The following is a 25,498-nucleotide window of genomic DNA, read 5'->3' as shown; positions in this document are numbered from 1 at the left end:
CCCTCACAAGGCCATCAGGGACCGTGCAGCTGCCAGCCAAGCCAGGGGGACGGGGTGATATCAGACCTGCTTTGGGCCAGGGCCCAGGGCAGCCTGGCTGGGTGTCATCTGGCCTGTCCCTGCTGGGGCGGGAGGTCGGGTTACCCCCGGAGCACACGAGGGCAGCTCCTCTCCCTCTGTGGGGCTGGGTCAGGTGAGCTCCACTGCACCTCCTCTGGCATCTACTGGTTCCACTGGAAGGACACTGGAAAAGGTGAATCACAAACCTATTTTGGTTTTCCCAGTTTGGTTTTCTCAGTCTGGTTCTCCCAGTTTGATTATCCCAGTTTGGGTTTCCCACTTTGGTTTTCCCAGTCTGGTTCTCCCAATTTGGCTTTCCCAGTTTGGTTTTCCCAGTTTGGTTTTCCCAGTTTCGTTCTCCCAGCTTGGTTATTCCAGTTTGATTATCCCAGTTTGATTGTCCCAATTTGATTATCCCAGTTTGGTTTTCCCAGTCTGGTTCTCTCAGTTTGATTTTCCCAGTTTAGTTTTTCCAGTTTGGTTCTCCCAGTTTGGTTTTCCCAGTCTAGTTCTCCCAGTTTGATTTTCCCAGTTTCGTTCTCCCAGCTTGGTTATTCCAGTTTGATTATCCCAGTTTGATTGTCCCAGTTTGATTATCCCAGTGTGGTTTTCCCAGTTTGGTTATCCCACTTTGGTTATCCCACTTTGGTTTTCTCAGTCTGGTGTCATGGTTTGAGATAGCCCAAAATCTAATTCCCTAGCTCCATCCCCCTCCCACATCTCAACCCAATGTGAGATGGGTTTTTCCAGACAAAACACAACCAGACTCAAAGTGGGGGAAAGGGAATATATTACAATGACTGTACAAATAAATATCATAATACATTATACACACGACTACAACTATCTCCACCACGACACACAGCATTCACAATGTTTCAGACCCCCCCCCCTCCCCTCCAAACAAAAGTCCAGGAGGGAAAGAAGGACAGATCCCTTCTTCACAGCAGCAATGTCTCTAAGGCAGCAGTCATCTGTCCTTTTCTCATGCAGCAGCTGATGGCTGGATCTCTGCCAGCACTCACAAGGGAGGCCTCCAAGCTCCTCTCAGCCCCTTGACGCAGGCAAAGGGGTCTTCTGTGGGCTTCGTAACCCCAGACAAAGGTCGCTTCACCACGTCATATCACGAAGACGCAGGTGGTCTTCGTGACGTCTGGTATCTCCAGGAGATTCAAGCTCCTTGCAGGGCCTCTGTGCCCTGTCTCAGGCTGCGAGCTTCTTTGTAGCTTGCAGCAAGGGAGGGCCCCCAAGGCCAACCTCCCACACCGTCCTGGCTGAGCTCTCAGGACGACCGAGCTTCTTAGCTCCTTTACCCATTTAGGACTTCTAATCAGTAAGAGTCCACCCCCTCCATTTTTGGAGGGATCTCCAAGGAAGTTTAGGGGAGTTTTGCAGTTCTTACCCCCAAGCTTTCTCTCTGTAGAAACTTAGTTCTGTTCTCTGCTGCCGGTTCTCTACCTCGGTTTGAGCAACTCTGAGTCTTCCTTGGCTGCATGCTGTTTCTGCTGCTTCGCTGGTTCAGGTCTTATCAGTTGGCTTTTAGCCATAACCTCTGGATGCTGCCGCCGCTTCTGCTCTGTCTCTGCTCACTCACGATGGAAAACATCCTCCAGCTCACAGCTACAGACACATAGCCCAGCTTAACACTGTTCCAAGTCTCTGTAGCCCCCAGCTGGGGCTGGGGGGGGCCCAGAGGCCCCAAAGGGCTCCGAGCCCCCTTCCTCGTGGTCTTTCACAACATGGCTGCTTCTTCTAACCTAAAACTACCACTCTTCTCTTCCGGTCTGGTTGTGATATGTTTACATTTTTGCAGGAGCGCCTACTGGACAGAATTTCAAAACTTTCCACCCCTTGGAGGCTACCACTTTCTTAGCCTCTGGGGAAAACAAGGTCTAAACCACTACAGTCTGGTTATCCCACTTTGGTTTTCCCACTTTGGTTTTCCCAGTGTGGTTTTCCCCGTCTGGTTTTCCCAGTGTTGTTAACCCTGCTGCTCAGGTATTGGCCCATCCCGTTTTTTCTGGGATTGAATTCCTGGGGCATTCCCAGGTGCCCCTGCTGTGCTGAGGGTGGAGTTGTTGCTGTGCTGGGTGTGGCTGAGGGGAGGGGACAGGGCCGAACAGGAGGTGAAAAAGCAGCTCTGGTGACAACGACCCTCAGTTTGTGGTGTCGCTGAACGCCCCGTAAGGCCCCCAGTGCTTTTGGGTGCTGCAGGAGCTCGTGTTCTTCCCCTCCCAGGGGCTCCCAGCCCTGTGGCAGAGGCTGCAGGACAACGAGAGGGGAGTTTGGCTTCACTCCCTGGGGGGAGTGGGGAATGGGAGGATCCCCAGCACTTCACCTGGCAGAGTTTCTGTATTTCAGTCCCACCTTTCCCCCCATGTCTGGGGTGAACAGAGGGGATCCCCAGCACCTTACCCAGTAGAGTTTCTGTATTTCAGTCCCACCTTTCCCCTATGTCTGGGGTGAACACTGAGCTCCTGGCTGTGGGGCAGGAGGGTTGGGGCTGTACAGGGTCAGCCCCACCACAGCCAAGCCTTCCAGTGCTTCCTGCAGCTCTGTGGCCTTTGGAGGCAGCAGGAATTGTACAACTCAGATGCCCAAAGGCTGTATCACGCTGGACGGTTCCTGGAGAGATGGCAGAGGTGACCAAAATCTGTCTTTGTGCCCTCAGAGAGATGCTGTTCCAGCAGCTGCCTCCTGGTTTGGTGTGGGAGCCCAGCTGGTGTGAAGCAGGGCTGTGTGCTGAGTTTGGACACTCCTGCCTGCAGTCTGAGGGCTGGCTGGGGTGGGACAACAAGGACAACTCCCTGGTGTCCACATCCACCTCCCTGGGACCCCACACTGCTCGAGCACAGAGGCTGAGGTGAGCACAGAGGGGATTTGCCTTTGTCACAGCAAAGGTTCAGGGTTCTCAGGCTTAAAATGGGTCATTTCTGTGTTTTATCCTCATTTGATGTAGAAGTGAGAAGGTTTCATGCCCTCAGTACAACCCCCAAAAGACAATTTAATGGCTGAGTTACAAACGTGAAAGGGGAGAGGGCCAGGGCTGGCTGAGCTGTCAGTGTTTTAGGATAATACCCTGAGGGAGAGTAACAAAATCTGCCTGTGTCATAAATAATGCTGAATGGCTTATTTTGGCAAAGAATTTTCATTCCTGACAAATGCCATTTTGAGACAACCAATAACCACCTGCTAATTTGGGATGAAATTAGAATTGGACTCTGACATCCTCAGGTCAGCTCAGATGCAGTGTTTGGTGGGTTTCCAGCAGAGTCTCTCACATGGCTGATAGGAAATAATCTTTATGAGGCTGTCAAAGGGAAGGGAATACCCAGCCTTACAAATCCTTGAGCTGGTTTATTGGGAAGGCCTATGTCAGAGGATTGCTAAGTAAAGCACATTACATAAGGCTGCCCTTTGGGTCGCTGAGGTCTGGTAACTGGCACATATTTTCAAGTCTATCAGACTGATTTCAGCATCTCCTGAGTTGTCAGTACCTCTCTGCTTTTTGAGGCAGAAGATGGGTTTTCTCTTCTGCAGACCTTCTGTGGTTTGGTGACTGTAAATGTGCTCAAAGATGTGTAAATGTGATTCTTTGGATGTGTCACCTGCACTTTTTAGCTTGAATCTGTCACAGCACAAGCTCAGCAGGTTGTGTGGCAGCTCAAGCTCTCTCTGTGACAGGGAGGATGTTCAGCTACTGAGGGGCAAGGTAGGAAATCCTCAGCACATCTCAATTGGCCTCTGTGATGTCAAGGCACCGAGAATCCAAACTCAAACTCTGGTTAATCTAAAGTGACAGCTAGGGAATGATATTCCCATTTGGACAGTACATTAAAAGTACAGGCAAACCTGCTCTCCTCCCACCGGTTCCTCTTCCTACCTTTGTTGTACCTTCATGCCATTAGTTGCTTTCCAAGGCATGGGGCACCAGAGGTAGTTTTATGCAGGGGGGCAACAGGCCCCTTGCCTGGTGTGTGGGGATTTACTTTCAACTGCTTAGAAGCCAAACCTTTAGAAATGATGTTTGCTTTAGGTTCTGGCCTGTCCTGTTGGATGAGGCTGGACTGGGTGCTGTGATTCCAGGCCAGGTCACATCCCTGGGGCTGCAGGGTTTGCCCACCTTCCAGTGCTTGGAGAGCTTCATGTCCAGCCTCTCCCACAGGCACTTTTGCTTCCTTGGAGAGGACAAGATAGATAAGGCTGAGCTTTATCCTGATCTGCTTTGTAGAACCCCTGATGTGCTCACATCTAACTCACAGTGTTGCCTGGGCTTGCCTTTGAAATGGCAGAGTGTGGCTGCCATCCTGCCCCGAGCTGGGACCGTCCCTGAGGGGAGGAACACAGGCCAGGAAACACCAGGAATGTCTGCAGTCTGCAGACCTGGGGAGGGGTGGGAGCAAGGAGAGCTCTGGGTGCTCCATGGGTGCCCACTGCTCTCTGCCAGCTGAGGGAACTGTGTCTGTAACCTTTTCATCCCCTGCCCTGGGGCTTTGATTTTGGGACTTTGTCTCGTTTCCCTCAAGATTTCCCTCCATCAGCTCCAGGTGACTCTGGATAAATGTCTCCCAGCAGAGAGAGGCTTTACTGACAAACCAACCAAGTCTGGAGGTGTCTGATCTCGATTTCCAGCCTGACCCAATGGTTCCTAGTCCCCTGTTAGAACCTTGCACACCTTTTATTCCAAAGGACTGTAGGTGACAGAGGCTGCTCTCAGCCGTGTAACAGGAGTGCAGGCTCGTGCCTCTCTGTGCTAATAAATTCACATTAACACTGTGAGCTGGTGCTGTGAAGTGCTCTGTCCATCCCTTTTCATACTCAAAGAGTTATTTTGAAAAAGGAAAGTATGTGGAGAAGCCTCGTCTTTAAATGTACTTGGTCACCTACTTTTATCTGAAATTCAATTTATCTTATCCATCAGGGACCCTACTTGTTCTCCAGGCTGGTTTTAAACCTGTTGAACTCCAGTTTCCTTTAAACCACCCAGAGCCCTTCAGCTGCATCAAAGTTTGTAATGACTCACTGTGAAGAGGAAACACAATCCACAGAAAAAGCTCCACTCTGACTGACCTGTGAAATGCTGAAGAATTTTGTTCATCTCAAGTTTGTCCAGCACCATCACTGGTATGGACTAAAATAATAACAAATAGGAGGCAGGTGCTCCGGGTTCCCATAAAAAACCAGATCCTCTGGATGTCTGGCGGGCTAACAGCCCTGTGACAGGCGACACCGGCCAGGGCAGGGCCAGACAGCCCCCGGGAGGGAAGGGACAGGGAGAGGAGGGACATTGGAGAGAAGGGACATTGGAGAGAAGGGACGCGGAGAAGGCGAGAGGAGGGAGCAGCTGAGGAGGCTCCGGGGACCCAGCACTGCCCCACCGAGCTCTGCCTGCGCAGGGACCGGCTGAGCTGCGGCTGCCCCAGCGCCCGCGGCAGGAGGGGACGTCGGGTGGCACAGACATCGGGTGGCACGGGCAGGTGAGTGCACAGACATCGGGTGGCACGGGCAGGTGAGTGTTGAGACCTGCTCCAAAAAGGGGCTGTGTTTGCCGTGAGCCCAGGTGGGTTTGAGCTCCTTGTGATCACCTTCACGAGGCAGAAAAGGTGGAGGGACAGACCCTGAGGGGAGACAGGCTCTGTGGAGGGACAGGGTGAAAAGGAGAGCGATGCCCTCTCTTTTGATTTTTTTCCTATATTTCCTTTTTTTCTATATTTAAATTTTTTTTCTGTATTTGCTTTTTCTCTATATTTCCATTTTTCTGGATGGGACTTTGAGAACCCGGTCAGGTGGAAGGTGTCTCTACCCATGGTAGGAAGTGGAACTAAATGAGCTTTAAGGTCCTTTCCAACCCAAACCATTCCAGGATTCTATGATTCTGTGATTTTGGTTATTTCTCTGCTGGATGCCAGCATAATTTTCTGACTCTGGATTACGCCTATTTCATTTTGATATTTTCGTGCTGGATGAAGAGAGAGTTTGACAGCTAACAACCTTCATCAGGAATGGGACAGCATTCCCAGAAATGGGAGTCCTCTGGTGCATTAACTGTGCAGGCACAGGTCAGGAGGGTACTACCGGGACAGTGCTGGAATTAATTCCGGCGTCCCACACAGGAGGTGGGAAGGTGGCACATGCTGGGGCCTCTCGGGGCTCCAGGGAGAATTTCTTACCATTTATTTCAGTGTCAAACTTCCCCACACAGGGAATGAAATGTTAAAATAGCTCGTCAGGCAAGGACAGGGCTTTTTTCATCTGTTGCCACTGGCAGGTTGGGGCAGCAAATAAATAAACAAACCAGAACTGGGGGGGTTGTTGTGTCTGGTTCGAAGCAGGGAGGGGAACTGAGAAACTGCCTCATAACTTCAATCCCTGGTGGCATCTGAATAGCACAAGTTCTATTATTTTTTTTATTTACTGCAGGCACTGAGCTTTATTAACCCTCTGCCTGACCAAGAGGTGGCACATGCAAAGTGGTTCCAACACACACAGTTAATTTTAGCTGGAGAAGGGCATTTGGCAAAGTCCAGTGGCCATGTGGGGTCAAATGGAAGGGGCACAGACATGTCTTGCTCTCTGAGTGGGTTAAAATGTGCTTTTCTTCAGTGTCTGGGTGGAAAGTCCTGAGGGGGATGATGTGTCTGGTCACATGTTGATGTTTAATCACATCTTCGGTGAGTTTATATTAAACATGTGTTGCCCGCTATCTTGTTTTTTCCATGTGGAAAAGGGCAAGTAAATTCCAGCACTGGCCAGCCCAGGTGTTGGAACATGCAAGGATAGTCCTGGGAGCAGCTATCCCCAGGGAAAGCAGGAATGTTGGGTTTATAGGCAGCCAGGCTCCATCTCGATCCTGGATCGTGCTGCCAAACCCCTCCAGTCAGTCACAGGTGCAAACCTTGGACTGGTCCTGGACAAGGGAAGAGCAGGAATTCTGTGTGCTCTGGGAAGGAGGGAGCTGACCCGCAGTGTGAAGGCAGAGCACTGCTGCCTCTTGGATCCCCAGTTCCAGTCTCCTCTTGTTGAGTTGCAGCTCAGCGGGAGCTGCAGTGGGTCCAGTCCTGGCTCTGTGTGGGCAGGGCTGACAGACCTCAGCTCACTGCTGGCAAAGGGGCACACTGACATTTGGGTGGGTGTGGGGGGGAATAACCAAGGCTTGGAGACTCAGTGGGTCCCTTAAATTTCTCCTGGAGAGTCCAATGTGGGTGATGTGCTGCTGAGGGACTGGGCTGAGCTTGGCTCTCTCCCACTGAAGGGAGCAGCATGTTCTCCAGACTTAGTACCTCACCTTCATTTAAATTCAAATATTATGAGTTCAGAAGACTCACTGTGGCACCCATATGCATTGTGGGACTATTCCTGGTGCAGGGCATCCTCCTGGTCAAACCAAAGCGCTGCTGTGTCACCCCCTGGCCCGTGGACAAAAAATGTCCCTTTGCTTGCACAAGACCAGCGTGATCAGCCCTGCCAGACTCCCTTGACTCGGGATAGGATGGTGAGTGCTTGTAGAGCTTCAGGTACTTGGTAATCTTCACTGAATTTGGACCTTTAATCCGTTTTCCATGCCCAAGTCTCTCTTTAAATGACTACAGGTTTTGGGGTTTCCTTGCCTGATGTTTGTGGGATGCTCATTGCTGTTACATCAAGGTAGACTTGAAACGCCAAGCTCTGCACATCTTCACCCATTACATCTCTGAATATTTCTGCTCCAAAACCTCTCTGACATCCCCTTGACCCCCAGTGCAGTGCCTGCCTGGACACCCCACGCTGCAGGGGAGTGCTGTGGCTTGGCCAAGTGACTCACATACGAGACCAGTCTTTGAACTTGATCATTTGTTTACGAAATGGAAAATCCAGCCAGTTTTTTGAACCTACCTTGGTTTCTTCGGTTCCTGCTCTGTCTGAGCCATGTGGTGGGTGCCAACATCTGCAGGAAGGGCTGTGCCAGTTGTAGGGGGAGGACTTTGTGCTGGTGTACCAAGGAAGGGAAAACAGAAGATTAGAAGAGTCTTGTTTCCAGTTAAATCAGACTCTTAAATTCAGTCCTGAAATAACTGTCCTGCAGCTGTCACCTCTTGCCACTTCCTCACTGCCTTTCCTTAGGGGAACAGACTTTCTTCCAGGGAAAAATGTGGCCCCTCTGCAGTGAAAGCAGTGAACACTGCTGAATGTGCCAGGCCTTGCTGGGACATCCTGCAGGTTCCCAGTGGCTCCTCCACTGGCACACAGAGATTGTTCCTCCACTGGCACACAGAGATTGTTCCTCCACTGGCACACAGAGATTGTTCCTCCACTGGCACACAGGGGTTAACAGGGCTTTGGGTGGGCGGGTGGAAACCAAGCTGTGAAATGGAAGAAGGTCAGGCTCTTGGAGGAGTTTGCTCGGCCGCAGATGGTTTTGAGTTATCTGCCCGTCTATGGAGAGGTCTCCATTCCTCCCCCCCCCAAGAAAACTGTAAAACCAGCTCTGGAAATAAGGCAAAGCCCGATCAGGCTCATGGCTGCAGTGGAACAAGCAGAGTGGTGGCTCTCCTGGTACTCGTTAGACCCAACCATCTGTCTTATTAGGAATTCCTCAGTTATTCAGAACCCAACACCTAAATGCCATTGGAGACTAAAAACCATTGGCACTTTTCTGTGGGGAACAAATGACTGGAAAGGGAGAAGAGGAACAGAAGGAATCCCTGTGGCTCTGGATGGCTCAGGCCCTTTGGGATAACTCTGCTCTTGCTGCAGTTGATGAAAGCTGAATTCAGGTTTCAGTGGAAGCCAAGAAATGTTTCCTCTGGGAGCGTTCCCATGGTCTTCATGAGGAGTCTTTAGGGACTTGTCTAGCAACTGGTTTTATTAATTTTAAGGCTACAGCAAACAGTCAACAAAGCAACAAACTGCTGTCCTGGACCAGTAAGACCAAAGCCTAAGGAGGCCCCCTTGGGATGGTCATCGGCCAGAGCAGGGGGAGGAGGATGCTCCCCTTGGGAATCCCACTAGGACACTGCTGGAAAACAGTGTCTGCTGCTGAGAGGATTTTCCAGCAGCAGTCCGGATTTTCCAAATCCTTGTTGTCCGATTTTCTTGGCTCATCAACTTTCAGATTGTTTGGAATTGCTTTTACTTCTGTATCACTGCAAATGTCCCAGGGGATGTAGGATTGAATGATCTCAGCCCAGGTGTGGGCTAAAATTGACATGGTTTGCTTAGGAACTGGGAAGGTAGAAACACTGTCACCAGCAATAACAGTCAAAAAGAAAGAAGGAATGAAGAAAATTACCCTAGAATTTCATTTTCACATTTATCTTTTAAATTGTGGATTGAAATGATGGTTCTCAGCCCAGCAAGGGAGAAGTTTTTGAGACCTGGTTGAGAATCTTTTTTCTAAGACCAGTGGAAATGGTGCTCTCTGAGGTTATTCTGTCTTCATCCCATCTAACATGAGTCTTAGCTGTAGGACCAAGGTTTTTCTGTATGTTCCCTTCCACGCTAACCTCAGATTTTAGAATTATTACCTCCTGGTAGAAAACCAGAGGAAAACCTTGTTCTGATTCTGCCAGCCCAGACATCATGTGAACCATGGCCACCACAGTAAAAATATTACTCTGGAGCCAGCCCTTCCTCCCTGAGCTGAGCACGAGGATTTAATATGAATACATTCACACAATCCAAATTAAAAACAATGGTTGGATGCTCTCAGCCAGAAGTGAACGAAAGTAGACTTCAGACCGAGCAGGTTTTGCTCCCAGCATGTGGTGCTGCTGGGAGAAGAGAGCCTTCAGCCCAAGGCTGGCCACCACTTGATCATCAGGAACCAAACAGAGGTCCCTTTGCTTCCAGGGGAGCTTCCTGAGGAGAGGAAGGAAGGCAGAGGCAGAGGCAGAGGCAAAGGCAGACTGGTAGCAAGAGATTTGGGGGCACAATGTGCTGCACTCACACTTCCAGAGTAAACCTGTCTGTGGGAATCACAGGATGGTTTGGGTTGGAAGGGACCTTAAAGACCATCTGGTTCCAATCCCCCTACCCTGGGTGGGGAACCTTCCACTGGTGGAAGAAGTGGCTGCTCTCAGGAAAGGGATCAGGCTGTGGCTGTGTTGGAAGCCAAAACAGCACATTGAGGTGTCTTTGGGCTGCAGCAACGAAGATCCTCCAGGAGCAACTGGATTTCTTTCAGACCTCTTGGAACAGCACAAACTGAGAGGCTCTACTGGTGAAGGCCAAGCCCAGGCATGGTTGGCCCAAACACAAATGCTGTAATCCACTGGGTTTACTTCTCTGCTGAGGGATTATGGGATCTCCTGAGAACTCGTGGCCTCTGAGAGCCCCTCTGGTGGCGTGTCCCACAGAACTGCGTGTGCAGCTCGTCCTTCCTTGGATCTGCACTAATGTTTGTCCTTTTTTGAGGCACAAGGTCTTGCCTTTGGAGCTCCAGCCTTGCCCTGACTGATGGTCGCGTCTGGCCGGGCTGGCCCCGTGCCGTGGCCATGCCGTGCCAAAGGCTCCGGGTTCCACGGCACCTCCCCTGGGGCCGGGGCAGTGTGGGGCTATAAGGAGCCCCCCACAAGTGCCCACAGCACAGCGTGGGGACATCCTGGAGGTATCAGCAGCTCCTGAGCGCGGTCTGAGCTTCTGGGACGGTGGAGAGGGACAAGAATTTGTTTCTGTTGCCATTTGGTGACATTTGCAAGTGGCTGATGAGGGGCGTGTCTTGTCTCCTGCGGATCTCTAAATACCTGTGACCAGGGGCCCGCGGGGCAGCGATGAGGAGCTCTGCGCTCTGAGGCACCACACGGAGCCACCACGGTCCCAGGAGACACAGCAGCGACCTCGAGCAGGACCATCCCAGAACCTGTAAGGTAACGAGATGGTCGTGTCACCGCTGAGGTTCGTGTGGGGCTGGTGCAGAGCTGGGGCCATGAAGGGCCGCCCTCACTGTCACGGGGGACTCTGTGTCGCAGGAGGTCTGAAAATGGTTGTGAATGTTATGGGAGAAGTGGGCTCCTGTAGGGTTGGGCTCCTGTAGGGTTGGGATTCTGTAGGATTGGGGTCCTGTAAGGTTGGGGTTCTGTAGGGTTGGGGTCCTGTAGCATTGGGGTCCTGTAGGATTGGAGTTCTGTAGGGTTGAGTCCTGTAGGGTTGGGTCCTGTAGGATTGGGGTCCTAAAGGGTTGGGTCCTGTAGGGTTGGGTTCCTGTAGGGTTGGGTTCCTGTAGGGTTGGGCTCCTGTTGGGTTGGATCCTGTAGGGTTGGGTACTGTAGGGTCAATCTCCTGTAAGGTTGGGGTCCTGTATCCCTGGGCTCCTGTAGCACCCACTGGTTTCCCAAGGGAGATGACAGGCTGTTGAGGATCTCCTGTACCTGTCCCATGGAGCTGACACTGCATTCGTGGCACAGGTACACTGAGGTTCCTAAAGGTTTTTGTCTTGGGCTCATCATTTCTTTGGACAGTAAGTAGGGATATGTTATTTTTCCTTCCTGGCAGTAGGACTCTGTTGTAGATACCCTGTGACACTTGCTTTTAATCTGTTGACTCTGTGAAAGTGCCTGTCTGTGTTACAAAAGAATTTCTGGGGGTGTTGTGGACATGGGAGGGGACAGCCTGACCTGCTTCACCAAAGGGGGGTGAATTCATTGTCCTGCTCACCCTTAGGAAATACAGCTGGGGTGTGTTGCCTCTTGGCCTTTGGCCTCAGTGCCACTGTGCTAAATAAACAGGGGCAGAGTGTCTGGTGTTTGTGTACAGGGACCAGGGGCAGAAGGAGCAACCACTTACGTTGTATTTGTAATCCCCGAGGCAGAGGAGAAGATCGGGGGGGTATAGATTTACTGAGGGGATAAGTCACACAAAATCTGATCCTTGGGCATTCCTCCTCACTCTGCACAACACCTCCATTCATCACTGGGGAGCTCATTCCCCCTCTGTGACCTGCTCAGAACTTTGCATGAAGCTGCACTTCTGCAGTTGCTGGTCTTCAATCCTGTGGTTCTAAACAAGGGCTTGGAGATTGTCCTTTAGAAATGTGCAGTGGGGAGACTCAAGCTCAAAAGATTGCTTCAGGTTAACAAATAAACACAGAAAGCCCACCCAAAGCTAAAAGAGAAATTTTAGGTGAGAGATCCTTCTTCTCAGTGAGTACCTGGGTCTCTGGGGTAAAGCACTGCTGGAATTTGGGACCAAGCACACAACAGTTTGGTATTTTGGTTAGAAGGTTTGCTGTGTTAGGACTGCCTTGATTTTTATGAATTTCAAAGAGAAATTCAAAGAGAGATAGAGAAAAGGAGGTCAGAGGAGGTTTGGGCTGGATCTCAGGAAAAGGTTCTTCCCCCAGAGGGTGGTCAGGCTCTGAACAGGCTCCCCAGGGCAGTGGGCACAGCCCCAAGGCTGCCAGAGCTCCAGGAGGGTTTGGACAGGGTGGGATTGTTGGGGTGTCCTGTGCAGGGCCAGAGCTTGGACTGGATGATCCTTAGGGTCTCTTCCAGCTCAGGAGATTCTCTGATTTTATGATTCTGTGCTCCTATGCAATAGAATGCTGCATCTGTTGCTGATTCCTTTATTAATAATGCTGATTTAAGGCTGTGTCCATGGTTTTGTCCCCCCCACATGCTTGTGCAGGGCCTGTGGCACATCCTGTGCCTCTGGACCCACCTCCCTGTGAATCTCCCATTGCCCAGCACTTCCCCACAGGTTTGGCTAATTTTGCTCACCAGCCCCTGCCAGCAATTATGTCACATCTTGTCTGTGTATTCCACCGTCTGAACCCCATAAATAACTCCTTGTGACACCACCAGCACCTACAAATCCTGTGACTCCCAAATGTTCTTCTTCTCCACTTGGCTGATTTATGGCCCCAGCACTGGTGTCCAGTCAGGCTCCCCGGGACAGGGCTCCTGCTCTGGCTCATCCAGACTGATGGACAGACAGGATGAGGGGCAGCCCTGCCAGCCCACCGGGCAAGCTGGGTTATTTTGGTGCATTAGATATTGTCAGTAGCCAAGGGCTCGCTCTGGCTTTGCCACATCTCCAGAGGGGGTGTCTGTGCAGCTGCACGGAATTCCACCTGGGATGGGGAATGGCCAAGGCTTGGATACCTGCACATGGCTGATGCACAACACTGCTGTGTTTTCCAGAGGAGTGAGGGTGTTGAGCTCCTTCCAGCGTCTCCCTGTTGTGCTGGGAGTGTTGGTCCACAGCACTCCCCTGGGGAGGAGGGATTCCCTCTTGGAAGCATTTCCTTGCCTCCATTGAACAAATCATCCTGATGTGGACACCAAAGTTTCAGGCACCTCTGAGTGAAGACGTGACACTGTGACCGTTTTTGCTGTCTCATTCTAAAAATCTTGTGATTTCTTTTTCTGGATTGAACTGGAGTCAAAGCACAGACATGGGCATTCATGTAACAGGGGAGTAGAAATTTTAAAAGTGAGAAGGGCAGGGTTGGATGAGTCCATGCCAACCAGTGTGTTATTTTCTGGTCCTTATTTCACACACAAGACACCAGAAAATGTGATGTGGTTGGATTAATTACACTGAAGGAATGTTCCCTTGCATGCCCTGGCACTGTTTTTTTAACTGTGCAATCAATGTGTGGCATTAACATGCTTCGTTCTCATTCTCCAGAAGTCAGCAATTCACAGCAGTTTAAGGACTCACAGCAGCTTATTTAATCCAAGAGAATTTCTGAAATATTTAAGACCCTGTAAACTCAGCAGTTTATCCATAGTGCACATACAGTGCATGTTGTGCACTGGGAGATGCAGACATGGAGCCTGTGTAAAAATATTGTTAATATTTAGGCTTTTTACAAAACTAGATTTGAATGTGGCCATTTCTCAGTTGGTTTGAACTATGTTTACATATACCCACGGTCCCACAGGGCTGAGAACAACAGCCTGGCTTGAAACATTTGGTGATTTAAAATAATAATTAGATTCTTGATGGCTTTGGACCTGAAAGTTTGGACCATGTTCATGTTTCAGTGTGTATGCTTGTCACCATTGCCTGGTGGGGAGGGAAAGAAGTTGGGAGTAGCAAAGAATGCATGTAAGTGCAACATAAATAGAGCTTAGTGAAAGCTGCTGCAGGCTGGTGTCAGGTAATCCTGCTTGGTGAACGTTGTAAGCACCAGGCATTCCAGCCCCGGGAGTGGTGACATGTTTAGGTGACAAGGGAGATACAAGAGGCAATAGAGGATTATGATATTTGCTGGGAGGACAAATTAAATCCATCAGAAGAGGGTGATCAAGAGCCTCTCAAAATCTCAGCCATTCACTGTGCAAAGCTCTGCCCGGGGCAGGGCAGGGTGCCCTGGAATCAACTTCCTTTCCTTTCCTTTCGGTTTGTGTCTTTCCCCTGACCCAAGCTGCTCGTTCCCTTCATTTGCAAGTTCTGAAACATCTCCCAAAGGTTGACAGAGGTCATTGTAAAACCCTGTTTACAGGGGTTTGCAGGAGGAACTGCCAAAACAGCAGCACCCAAGTGAGACGTGGAACTCCTGTGGTGGTGGGGAGTGCAGGAGTCACCCACAGCAGGGCAGGGAGGGCGCAGGGAGAGGGAATGACCTGGCTGGTGCTCATGGGGAGAGCAGGAATCACTCACAGCAGGGCAGGGAGGGACAGGGAGAGGGGATGATCTGGCTGGTGCTCACGCAGCCCCGGGATCATCTCCCATGTCCGTTGTCTCAGTGCATTTCCACTGAGGTCAGTGAGTCTCAGGAGTGATATTAATTACTGATGAGATCTGTGTAGTGTGCAGAGCCCCAAAATAAGACTTTATTTTAAGGCAACAGTGGAGCCAGTGAGTTGTTGTAGGGAGGTGCCTGTGGCTCTTTGCAGCTTTTGAGTAATGGAAAATCAAATTTTGGTTCAGAATTCGACCCAGAAGTACTGTGAGTGATACTTTCTTTGGCCTGTCTATGAGGCACACAGCACAAATTATTTTTATTTATTAGTTGGTTTTACCTTTAGCTGAAAGCAGGTTTCACCCAGGTGATGCAGCTCTGAGCTGAGTGTGGAACAGGGAGGTGTTGGGGTCATACTCTGGGTTTTCACCACGTGCCTGTGACACTTCTCAGCTGGATGAATGCCTGACGTAGGTGTGCTCCCAAAGTCCCCATGCCTTTTAAAACTGATGGAAGTTGCATGTTCCTGTGTGCCTCTCCTGACTGAAGGAGTGCAGAGGGTAAACAGGGAGCAGCATCAATCCCACGGGGGAATCCAGTCCAACTGCTCTTGCAGAGCTGCAGTAACTCTAGAGTTTATGAGCATCTCTCATGTGACAAGGAATCTGCCTTCCCAGTTTGCCTTCAGGACAGGGATGTGTTACATTACACATTGTCCAGTTTAAAATACAAGGAAAGAGACGCCTCTGGCAGAAGGTCACACGAGTGATCCATGACAATAACTGCTTAATGCCCAGCTCACACTTCACCGTTTCCTTCTAAAGTCCTCTGCTCTCGGGTCTGTTGCTAATTTAAACAAGCTAATTTAGATCAGGATGTGCTTGCTTCTGCTTCATGCCCCAGTTTAGACATCCATGTCTGTGGCTTTCTTCTCAGCAACTGCTCTTGCCATCCATCAGAACGCCCCATGTGAGTGCCATGTGATGTAATATTTGCCTGAAACATGAGAGGAGGTGTTTGGAGGAGAGCCAGGTGCCATGGGCAGGGAAGGGGTGGCAGAGGGATGCTGTTGGATGTGTGCATTTCCTGCTCAGCCCTTCCAGTCGTTCTCCTGCCCAGTTTGTGCTGGTTCAGAACTGTGCTGAGATGTGTCCTGAGAGGACACGTTGATTGGCAGCTCTGTCTCAGCTTGGCTGCGAGTGAGGAAGGGCAAACTGTGCCAGTGAAGGGAGCGGTGTCAAGGTCTGCCCTTTCCCTTGTGAACTGTGAATAATGCAGTGATTTGTCCTTTTTCCCAGGAGAACCCCCGACCTGTTTGTGGTGATCCCAGAAAGCTGAGCAGGGCACCATGACCAGCCCCCAGGCAGGTGAGAAAACAGACACAGCTCTGGGAACTCCCTGTGATACCCTGGGAATGACCCCAGCTTGCTTGGCTGCTCTGGAGGTATCTGTCTGGTCTGGGGGTGTCTGTCCCCCCTCCTCAAGGAGGGACACCAGACACTGACCCCTTGGGTGCTGCTGACCTTGGCAAGAGGGGCTTTGTCCTGCCAGGTTTGGAAGTGTTATTTGGGACAATGATGCAAAGCTTTCCCCTGTCCCAGCCACCCCTAGAGCTGGGACCCGAGGGGGCCCTGCATTGGGATCTTCCTTGCAGATTTTCCCACTTGGCCACTGGTTTTCCAAAGCCAAGACCTCAATGCTCCAGCCTCGGGACACAGAGCCTGTGGGACTGGAATGGGTGGGATCTCCATAGTCCAAGAGGAGCTGGGCAGGAGCAGCTGCTTCTCTGCAGGCTGAGAGATTGTTCCTGAAGGAAAAATGTTATGCTAATTAAATGCATTTTTTCTTGCCTTTCTAGTAAAAGCCTTCAAGAAATCTGCTATCCCAGGGGTTCTCATCACCCAGTTTGTGAATGATGTTCCAGAAGGATGCAGTACACCTGACTTTGAGAGGAAACCTCTCACCCTGACCCTGCAGGAAGGTGAGATTCTTGAAAGACGGGCAAAGCCCCAGACCTGGAGGCTTGACTCCACCTCTCACCAGCATGGAACAATTATCGTAATTAAATCAAACTAGTTTCTAAAGTGGTTTGGCATGACCAGAAAAAAAGTGTTGTGTGACCAAAGTCTTTGTTACACTGGTGAAAATTCCATCAGTACTGACAGAGGACTCCTTACATGTGCAAGACCAAAATCTGGCTCCTAAAGTGGGCAAAAAATCCTGTGAATTCTGCAGGAAGCTCTCAAAGTAAGTATTTTGCAGCAAAAGATGAAGCATGTTGAAAAATTTGGGGTTTTGTTTGGTTTTTTTCCTATTGAACTAACTTGTATTATGAGTGTTCAGCACTAAAATTAACTGCTTTTTAAAGTAAGATATTCTACCTGCAGGTGCTGTTTTGGCTACAGCAGCTTTCCCATGCCTAAAGGGGCTCCAAGAGGGCTGGATAAGGCTTGGAGTGACAGGACAAGAGGCAAAGGCTTCCCACTGCCAGAGGGCAGGGTTAGGTGGGATACTGGGGAGGAATTCTCCCCTGTGAAGGTGGGGAGGCCCTGGCACAGGTTGCCCAGAGAAGCTGTGGCTGCCCCATCCCTGGAAGGGTCCAAGGCTGGGCTGGATGGGGCTTGGAGCAACCTGGGAGAGTGGGAGGTGTCTCTGTTCATGGCAGGGGGTGGAATGGGATGAGCTTTGAGGTCCCAAACCATTCCATGGTTCTATGATGATTCCATTTATTGTTTAAGGAGTAACATGGATCTTGCACAGGGAAAGCAGCTGATGAGTCAAGGCCAAACATCAATGAAAAGCCTCCCAGTGGTCTCTCTGCACTTGCAGAGACTCATATATATGTATATATATATAAAATATATAATATATTTCTATTTATTTGGAGTGGAATGGCCTGAGGAGATCCTGTAGCTCCTCTTTCCTCCCAATACTGACCTGTGGATTCAGTGTTTCTCACCCATCTGTTGATTTTCATGAGCCATTGAGGTTTTATGAAGGAGCACAGTGGCCTCTAGTGGAACCTCCCTTCTCCTCCTCCTCCACCTTCAAGTTTCAGGAATGAACCAAGGCCCCTGACTAAATTTTCACCTGTCTGAATTTTCACCTGTCTGAATTTTCCCAGTTATTTCATTTGCAGCAGGTTTCTCATGGTTCCTGTACAGAATGTTTGTGTATTTAGGTTGGTCACTGTAACCTGAATTCTGTGCAGAGGCACCAGGAGTGTCTTTATTTACATCATCATCCCCCCATTGTGTTCAGTGCATATGGGAGCTGATTCCCTTGGCTGTGCAGCTGTGGCCTGTGGCAGATGATGAGCAAAAGTGCAGCCAAAATGGCTAAAATGTGACATGGGGACAGTAAATTGGAATCAGGCTTTAACAATAGTGCTCTGATCTCAAAGGTTGGAAAACGCCTTTTGATAAGAATCTCTTGTTCCATAAAAGAAGTCGTTGGTGGTGGTGACTGCAGAAGGGTGTGGGAAGCATTGCAAGGCTTCCTGGGGAGACTTTTTAACAGTATTGGGCACCTGAAGACCAAAACTATTGCACAAGAAAGACAACAACCATTTCTGTCCAGAGCTTCGTCCGTGGATAACTCACCTCCACTTCTATTCCACTTCACCACGAGTCACTTCTCTGACTCGTTGTTTCCCAGTGTTTCCCGTGTTTTTGAAGCCTTTTGGAAGCAGAGGTCTGTAGCAGGCAGTGGGAAAGCTGTTGGAGGTGTCTGTGCGCTCAGAAAACCCAGGTTTGAGGGGAGCAGGGATGAAGGAGCCGAAGCCCATCCCCTCCTCCCTTCCCTGCCTTTTCACAGAGCAGAGCCTGGGGTGGTTGGGGTGCAGGGTGGTGCCAGGTCAGACAAGGCACTGTAGTCTGAAAGAATGGAGAAGCACTGGGATTCTATAGGGAATATATGTTTGAAGAGAATAGATTTGGGCGTTTTCTGGCTGTCAGGCAGTGGCACAAGCTGCCAAAAGCAGGTCAAGGCTGAACTCGCTGCAGGGCTGCAGAGATAGTCAGAGATGTCAGCAGCCACATCTGGCAGGGTAACACCACATTTTAAAGGCCTTTTATGATTGAATACAGGCAAACCCTGAATTACTGATGTGCAAAATAAAAGCCATCATTATTTTTGAAGAATGTTTCTGCCCAAAACAACAGATGGTGGCTCACTCTGGAGATCAGTCTATTGATAACACAAGGGGCTTGGTATGAGAGTTCAAGACTGTTCATGTTCAAGACTGTCTTAGCTAATTTCTTGCCTCTTTTCAAAGGTAAAAATGCCATTTTCAGAGCTGTAGTCAAAGGTGTCCCAACCCCAGAGGTGAAATGGTCACGTACACGAAAAGGGATGGATGATCCTGCCAAGTATGAAACGTCCTTCAATAGTGCTACAAATGAATTCATTCTGCAGGTAAAGATCAAATATTCCAGAAAGGACTTGTGGAACTTGAGAGAGAAATGAGAAGGAAAAACCTGCAATGGGCTGAGGGGCAGAGAAGGGGCAGGGACTGAGCTCTGCTCTATGTGAGCAAGGACAGCAGCCAGGGAATGGCTGGAGCTGTGTCAGGGCAGGCTCAGGTTGGATCTCAGGAAAAGGTTCTTCCCCCAGAGACTGGTTGGGCACTGCCCAGGCTCCCCAGGGCAGTGGGCACAGCCCCAAGGCTGCCAGAGCTCCAGGAGGGTTTGGACAACGCTCTCAGGAACAGGGTGGGATTGTTGGGGATGGTCCTGTGCAGGGCTGGGGGTTGGATTCAATGATCCCTGTGGGTCCCTTCCAGCCCATGATATTCTGTGATTCTACATGTCCCCAGCTCTGAGATAACACAAAGATAAGCAAGCAAAGCTTTTAAGAGCCCTTCTGGGAACAGAAGAGAGCTCTGAGCTACCTTTGAGTGGCTGCTTTGTCAGGAGCTGACGGCGTGAACTGACCCCCAGTGCTGGGAGTGAGCAATTCCCGTGTTCCCCTTTTGCAGATCAACAGGCTGGTGATGGATGACAGTGATTTGTACCGGTGCTGTGCTGTCAATGAGTATGGGGAGGCTTCCTGCTCCGTGGGCCTCAGGATCATCCAAGGTGGGGCTGACAGGGCTCCAAAGGTCCCAAACAGTCCTTGGCTGCCCCGGGGTGGGTGCCCTGGGCTCTGTCTGAGCATCCTCGGGGTGAGGGTCTCTTATTCCCTCCCCGAGGACTGGAGGTCTGGTGGTGGCTCCGTGGCACTGTGAGCTTTGAGGCAAGGGAGAAGGAGTTGTGGTCACGGCACTGGATGCAAACCTGCCCCTCTGGGTTTGACTGGGCTTGACCCTTCCTTTGTGTTGCTAAACAAATCAGTCCTTTGGGAGGGGTCCATCCCACTTCAGCTGTGCTCCCCTGCTTCCCTTTAGAGTCAGTGGGGAGAAATGGGCATTTTGTGGGTCAAATACAACTGATGTTCTTGGAATCTGTTTGAGCAGAAGCTGGACTGTGTTGGAAGTGTCCTCTAAAGCAAGTTTAGAGGGCACGTCTCTGCAGTTGGCCACTTCCACCGTGGCTCCCCACCTCCAAAACAAGGTGTTAATTTTTCCTCCCCTTGCTTAAACCATCAAATTCATGGGGCAGAAACGTTCTCCTCCTCTGTGTGGAGCATCCAGTCAGCACAGAGTCCATTGCAATGGAAATATCACATTTATAGATGGAGATTCCTGGGAGTCAATGTCACACTGACAAAGAAATCCAAACTGGGATTTCCCCTTACAGTGGGGACAGATACTGGTTTCATGGTTCATTGGTTTACTGCTGTTTGTTCATCTCATGGCTTGTTTTCCTTCTGTTTTCTCTTATAAACTATCAGTTGGCTTTAAGAGGAAAGCAAAATATGTTCCTGTTCATGCTGCTGATGGTAAGAGAAAGAGATATATATTATATTATATTGTATTATATATTATATCATATTATATAATATTATATTATATTGTATTATATATTATGTTATATTGTGTTGTGTTATGTTATATTATATTATAATATAATATTATATTATATTATAGAGGAGGCATAGTTAATAATACTCTGTCTGCCACATTATTACTATCCCAAATCTGTAAAGACTAAAGTAAGAAAAAGATTAATGAATCTCTGGTGTTCTCTCATCTCTGCTTGTTCTTTACCTTTGGGTAAAGTGATGACGTTAAACCTGGCTTTGAGCTGCTCTAATTAGTGATTGCAGAATCATTAGTGCTAGAGAAGGATTTTGGGATGTCAAATACAGCTGGATCAAACATGTTCATATGGAAAATAGTGGGTTACTGGAGGAAAGCCCCTGAGGGAGCAAATGAATGTTGTTGGCACTCAAAGGACGAGTCTGGCAGTGAGAATTGACTCCAAGTTTCATGACAGTTTGCAAAGTGTGAGACAAATCCCCAGAGCCCAGCAGGGAGGGCTGTTGTCAGGGGTTGGTTTGCATCATCTTTGGGGATGGATTTTACAGTGCTGGGTGTCTGAAGGTTTGTTGTTTCCCCCCACCCCTCTAACAGAGCTGAAGAAGACACTCCAGGACTCCAAGAAGCTGCTGAGGAAGAGGTGAGTCTCCACAGTGAGGGCCACTGTCACACTTCTGGAAGCTTGTTGGTGACAGGGGACAACTTCACAGACCTGCAGGGCAACACCTCTTGTTTCCAAAGTTGTGGTGAGACCTCCCTGTGGAGAGACACCCAGGACAGCTCGGCCCTGCCTGTGAGGCTGAGATAACACAAGGCACCAACCTCCTTTGGGAGGAATGTCCCTCTGCAGATTCTGGCTGGAAAGATGTTCCTCTGCTCTCCCGTGTTCAGCTCATGAGTAACTTCCTGGCCAAGGGGCAAATCTTCATGTCCTGGTGGCTCTGGATGATCAGGGTGAGCCCTGGCTCCCTGGCCAGTGTACATGGCACAACCCCTTCCCTTCCCAGTTGGGAACCTCCCAGGATTGCCTGCTGGGAATGATCTCTGGCCTGTGCAGAACTCTGGTTCCAAACTGTGCCAGTGACTCTGCTGATAATGGAACAGTGTCTACATTTGTTCCCTGTCATCACTTAATTCATGAATAATACAGGAAACCTCTTCTGGAGGAGCCCCCTTCTTTCCTGCCTGCACCTCCAGGGCCCAGTGAACCACAGAAATGATGGAGAGAGATGAAAGAGAATCAAGTATAGAAAAAAACCCGAGATGTTTTGTTGTCTGTCAAAATGTCTAGATTTTTCTTTTTTCCTCCCCCTGGTTCCAAGGGTTGTAGCACCAAAACCCAAACCCCTGGACAAAGAGGCTGTGTGGCAGCTGCTGCTCCACGCAGACAGGAGAGACTACGAGAAAATCTGCATTAAATATGGAATTGTCGACTTCCGTGGGATGCTGAGGAAGCTGCAGGAGCTGAGGAAGGACACAGAGAGTGAACAAGATGAGGTAAAATAAACTGAAACCACTGATTTTTAACAAACAGCAGAGTCCTCGGTAGCTCCTGGCAACAGGCTAAATCTTCCTAAATTGCTTTGTAGATGAAAATCTTACTGGATGAGAGAGTGATTTATGACAATGTTTAAAGAAGTCTCATTTTACTCCTGCAGATGAAAATGCTGATGACTCTTTTGAAATTCAGTTCATAGATTTTAGGAGACACTGACCACAGGGGGGTTCAGCTGCCTCTGATGAGAATTTGGACCCCAAACTGAAAAGTTATATGCTTAAGAGTCAAAATTGGTCTTGACATACAGGGGCATGTAGAAACCTGCATGGACAGTGTGTGAATGATCAAGAGGCAGCACGTAAAATACAATTTGTGTGCAGGAGGAAACTGTGGAAGTTCACAAAAACATCTTCTGCACACATAACCTTAGAGGTAGCCTTTATCTGCAGATAAACAGTAGATTTCACATGAATTCAACAGCTTAGGAACTTCTGTCACAGTAGCTTTACCATTTATGAGGTTCTTTGATTTTCCTTTGCAGTTAATTCACAGTATCAAAAACTTGGAACACATCAAAGTCAACAAGGAGGGAAACGCCACGTTCAGCCTGGAGATGGAGCTGAAAAACAAAAACAGCAACGTGTATCTGCTCAAGGTGAGGGGCAGGGGGGCTGGGCAGCAGCAGCTCAGGGCAGGTGGGGCAGCTGGTCAGAGCGCCACTGGAGTCTCCTGCAGAAAATGCTTCATCTGCTGAGCAGTGGGGAGAGCAAATCAAGCTATCTGTCCTTGGCAGAGCCCTGGGTTAGGGAGGAGTGTTGGTGTGACCAGTCTCTGGGGGTGAACATCCCCTGGGGTTTGTAAATCCAAGCACAGGGCACACAGTCAGTCACTGACATCCTTGGCAAGAGCTCTGCCAGTGAGAAGAGGTTCATAGAACAGCTGGAGTTGGAAGGGACCTTTAAAAGGCCAACTAGTCCAACCCCCTGCCATGGGCAGGGACACCTTCCACTATCCCACTATCCCAAGCCCCGTCCAACCTGGCCTTGGACACTCCCAGGGATGGGGCAGCCACAACTTCTCTGGGCAACCTGTGCCAGGGCCTCCCCACCCTCACTGTAAAAATCTGCTTTCTTATATCTGATCTAAATTGACTCTCCTTTGGTTTAAAACCATCACCCCTTGTCCTAACAGAGTCTTTCAGGCTGCAGAAATCCTGCAGTTTCATATAAATTTTATTCCCTTTCTAAAGTTATTCCACTATAACTCCCTTCCGTGAAAGGAAATGTCGAGGCAGTAAAATCTCCCATTTAGATGTGTAGTTCCTCCAATGTGATCCCCGGGTGCTCAGGGCCGTGGATGTGTCTCTGGAAGTTAAATTCCAGTCAAACTGTGGTTAGTGGCTCTAACACAGGGGAAATCAGGATTCATTGGAGACATCAGACTAACCATGAACTTCTGAATCAAAGGTATGACATGAAGTCTCTGAGCCACAGTGTGGAGAATGTAACCCAGTCGTGTTCCAGAAAGGGAACTCTCCTGCTTCTCCACCTGTGAGGATGCTGAAATCTGAGCAAAGAAAGCACTTTGTCTTTGCAGTTACTGTGACTGTGCATTAGTTAAGCCTCAAACCCTTATGTGGGCCAGCAGAGAGCTGCTGTTCTGCCCAGTTGGAGGGTCTGGTGCTCTGTTCTGTGCAGGACTTTATGCAGAGATGTTGCACAAGCAACGAGCTCTGACCACTGTCAGCAGGAGTGGAGTGGAGACTTCTCTGCAGTTACTCATTTGTATCAATGAGGGGATTGTAGCACCAATTTGCCCTGATTTGTGCTCTGCTCTGGGCTGGCCTCACATGGAATATTGTAGCAGTTACGGTAAAACAATGTGAGGAAGATATGAAACCATTAGAGAGTGTCCAAAGGAGGGACATGAAGGTGGAGAAGGGCCTTGATTTGAAGCTGTGGGAGGACACTGAGGGCACTTGGTGTGTTCAGCTGGAGCAGAGGAGACTGAGGGGAGACCTCAGTGCAGTTCCTCCTTCCTGGGCAGGGGCAGAGATTGAGCTCTGCTCTGGGGGGACCAGGGACAGCAGCCAGGGAATGGCTGGAGCTGTGTCAGGGCAGGCTCAGGTTGGATCTCAGGAAAAGGTTCTTCCCCCAGAGGCTTGTTGGGCACTGCCCAGGCTCCCCAGGGCAGTGGGCACAGCCCCAAGGCTGCCAGAGCTGCAGGAGGGTTTGGCTGATCCTCTGGGGCACAGGGTGGGACTCTGGGGATGGGCCTGTGCAGGGCTGAGGGTTGGACTGGATGGTCCTTGTGGGTCCCTCCCAGCTCAGCATATCCTGGGATTCTGTGAGTCTATGAGTCCCTGGCCCCAACTGAGCTCTGCCTGTGTGGGAACTCTCCTCCTCTTCCCAGGACGGGCAGCGGCTCCGCTATGGGACGGGGGACGAGTACAGGAAGCACTGCCTGAGGAGGATTGGGAGGAGGTACCACTTCATCGTCAACGACGTGCAGCCAGAGGATGCGGGCGTGTACCAAGTCAGGGTGGAGGACGTCCCTGTTTTCTCCACTGAGCTGGATGCTGAAGGTGTGTGATGTACAACTATAACAAAAGGTTATTTTTTTTGCTTGAAAATTTTATCTAGGAGCAAATGCAAAGCTCAGCAGTAACTCCCAACAGCTACAGAGGACTGACTGGCTTGGTGTTGCCAAATAAGGGCTCCCTGTATGGCAGAAGTGAAAAAGAGCAGGAGGGAGATTATGTGATTTAGGTGCTGCATTTGCAGTCCAAAGGACTAAGTCTAGGTTCAAGTACCAGTTTGGCTCTGACTTGTGGATGACAGTGAGCACATTCCTCAACTTCCCCATGCTACAGTTTCCTTCTGTAAGCCCAGAATAATAATGATATAACTCAATCCAAACATTGTGCTGCAGGAATACATTGATGACTACAAACTGTCAGCACACCAACGACGTGTGGGATAAATGTCTCAGAAGATAATGACACAAAAATCCACTTTCCTGCTGGTCCATCCTGCAGAATTGGTTGCAGGATCACATCTCGGTGTTCCCTTTTTTCCATTAAATCGACACTCACAGGCACCACAACCCTCTGTTCTTCCTTCCCTGAGCTGCAACGAGCTTTTTCTGGGAGGACAGAATGAGCTGTTGCCTTTCCATAGTGAAACAAAGGCCAGGCCTGAAAGAGTTAACTGAGATATCTGGGCCTGCTAAGAAAAGCCCCCCCAGCCCTTGTTCTGCTGCTCAGAGCTGTTCTGTTCTGTTCACTGGACCTAAACCCAGAACAATGCTAGAAATGGTGTACAATGAACCTGGGGGTAATAAATTAGGGTAAGGTGGACATTTGAATAGGAGAAAAAGGCTTGCAGCCTTTCTGCAAGCTTCAGTAGTTAGGACA

At 49.7% G+C, this 25,498-nt stretch overlaps 1 protein-coding gene and 1 long non-coding RNA gene across 6 annotated transcripts in view; both read left to right on the top strand.

Moving 5' to 3' along the window:
- The first annotated feature begins 10 nt into the window (after positions 1–10).
- On the top strand, positions 11–5,282 carry LOC116798472. The gene is made up of 3 exons (XR_004360900.1): positions 11–253; positions 2,732–2,923; positions 4,982–5,282. It is a non-coding gene; the product is annotated as an uncharacterized LOC116798472 (long non-coding RNA).
- A 5,500-nt stretch (positions 5,283–10,782) lies between these two features.
- The window catches only part of IGFN1 (immunoglobulin like and fibronectin type III domain containing 1), a 35,221-nt gene continuing 20,505 nt past the window's right edge, over positions 10,783–25,498 (top strand). For all 5 annotated transcript variants that reach the window (XM_032710518.1, XM_032710519.1, XM_032710517.1 and 2 more), the window contains exons 1-10: positions 10,783–10,904; positions 15,964–16,032; positions 16,524–16,646; positions 18,942–19,081; positions 19,644–19,743; positions 20,498–20,545; positions 21,180–21,225; positions 21,908–22,082; positions 22,625–22,738; positions 24,496–24,667. In XM_032710518.1, coding sequence (XP_032566409.1) covers positions 16,014–16,032; positions 16,524–16,646; positions 18,942–19,081; positions 19,644–19,743; positions 20,498–20,545; positions 21,180–21,225; positions 21,908–22,082; positions 22,625–22,738; positions 24,496–24,667 — 937 coding nt within the window. In that variant the 5' untranslated portion in view covers positions 10,783–10,904; positions 15,964–16,013. The remainder of the gene's footprint in view (positions 10,905–15,963; positions 16,033–16,523; positions 16,647–18,941; positions 19,082–19,643; positions 19,744–20,497; positions 20,546–21,179; positions 21,226–21,907; positions 22,083–22,624; positions 22,739–24,495; positions 24,668–25,498) is intronic.

This window comes from Chiroxiphia lanceolata, chromosome 25, assembly GCF_009829145.1.
Source record: "Chiroxiphia lanceolata isolate bChiLan1 chromosome 25, bChiLan1.pri, whole genome shotgun sequence".
Classification (NCBI taxonomy): Eukaryota; Metazoa; Chordata; class Aves; order Passeriformes; family Pipridae; genus Chiroxiphia; species Chiroxiphia lanceolata.
Note: the sequence above shows the minus strand (reverse complement) of the source record. Positions and strands in the feature narration are given on the sequence as shown.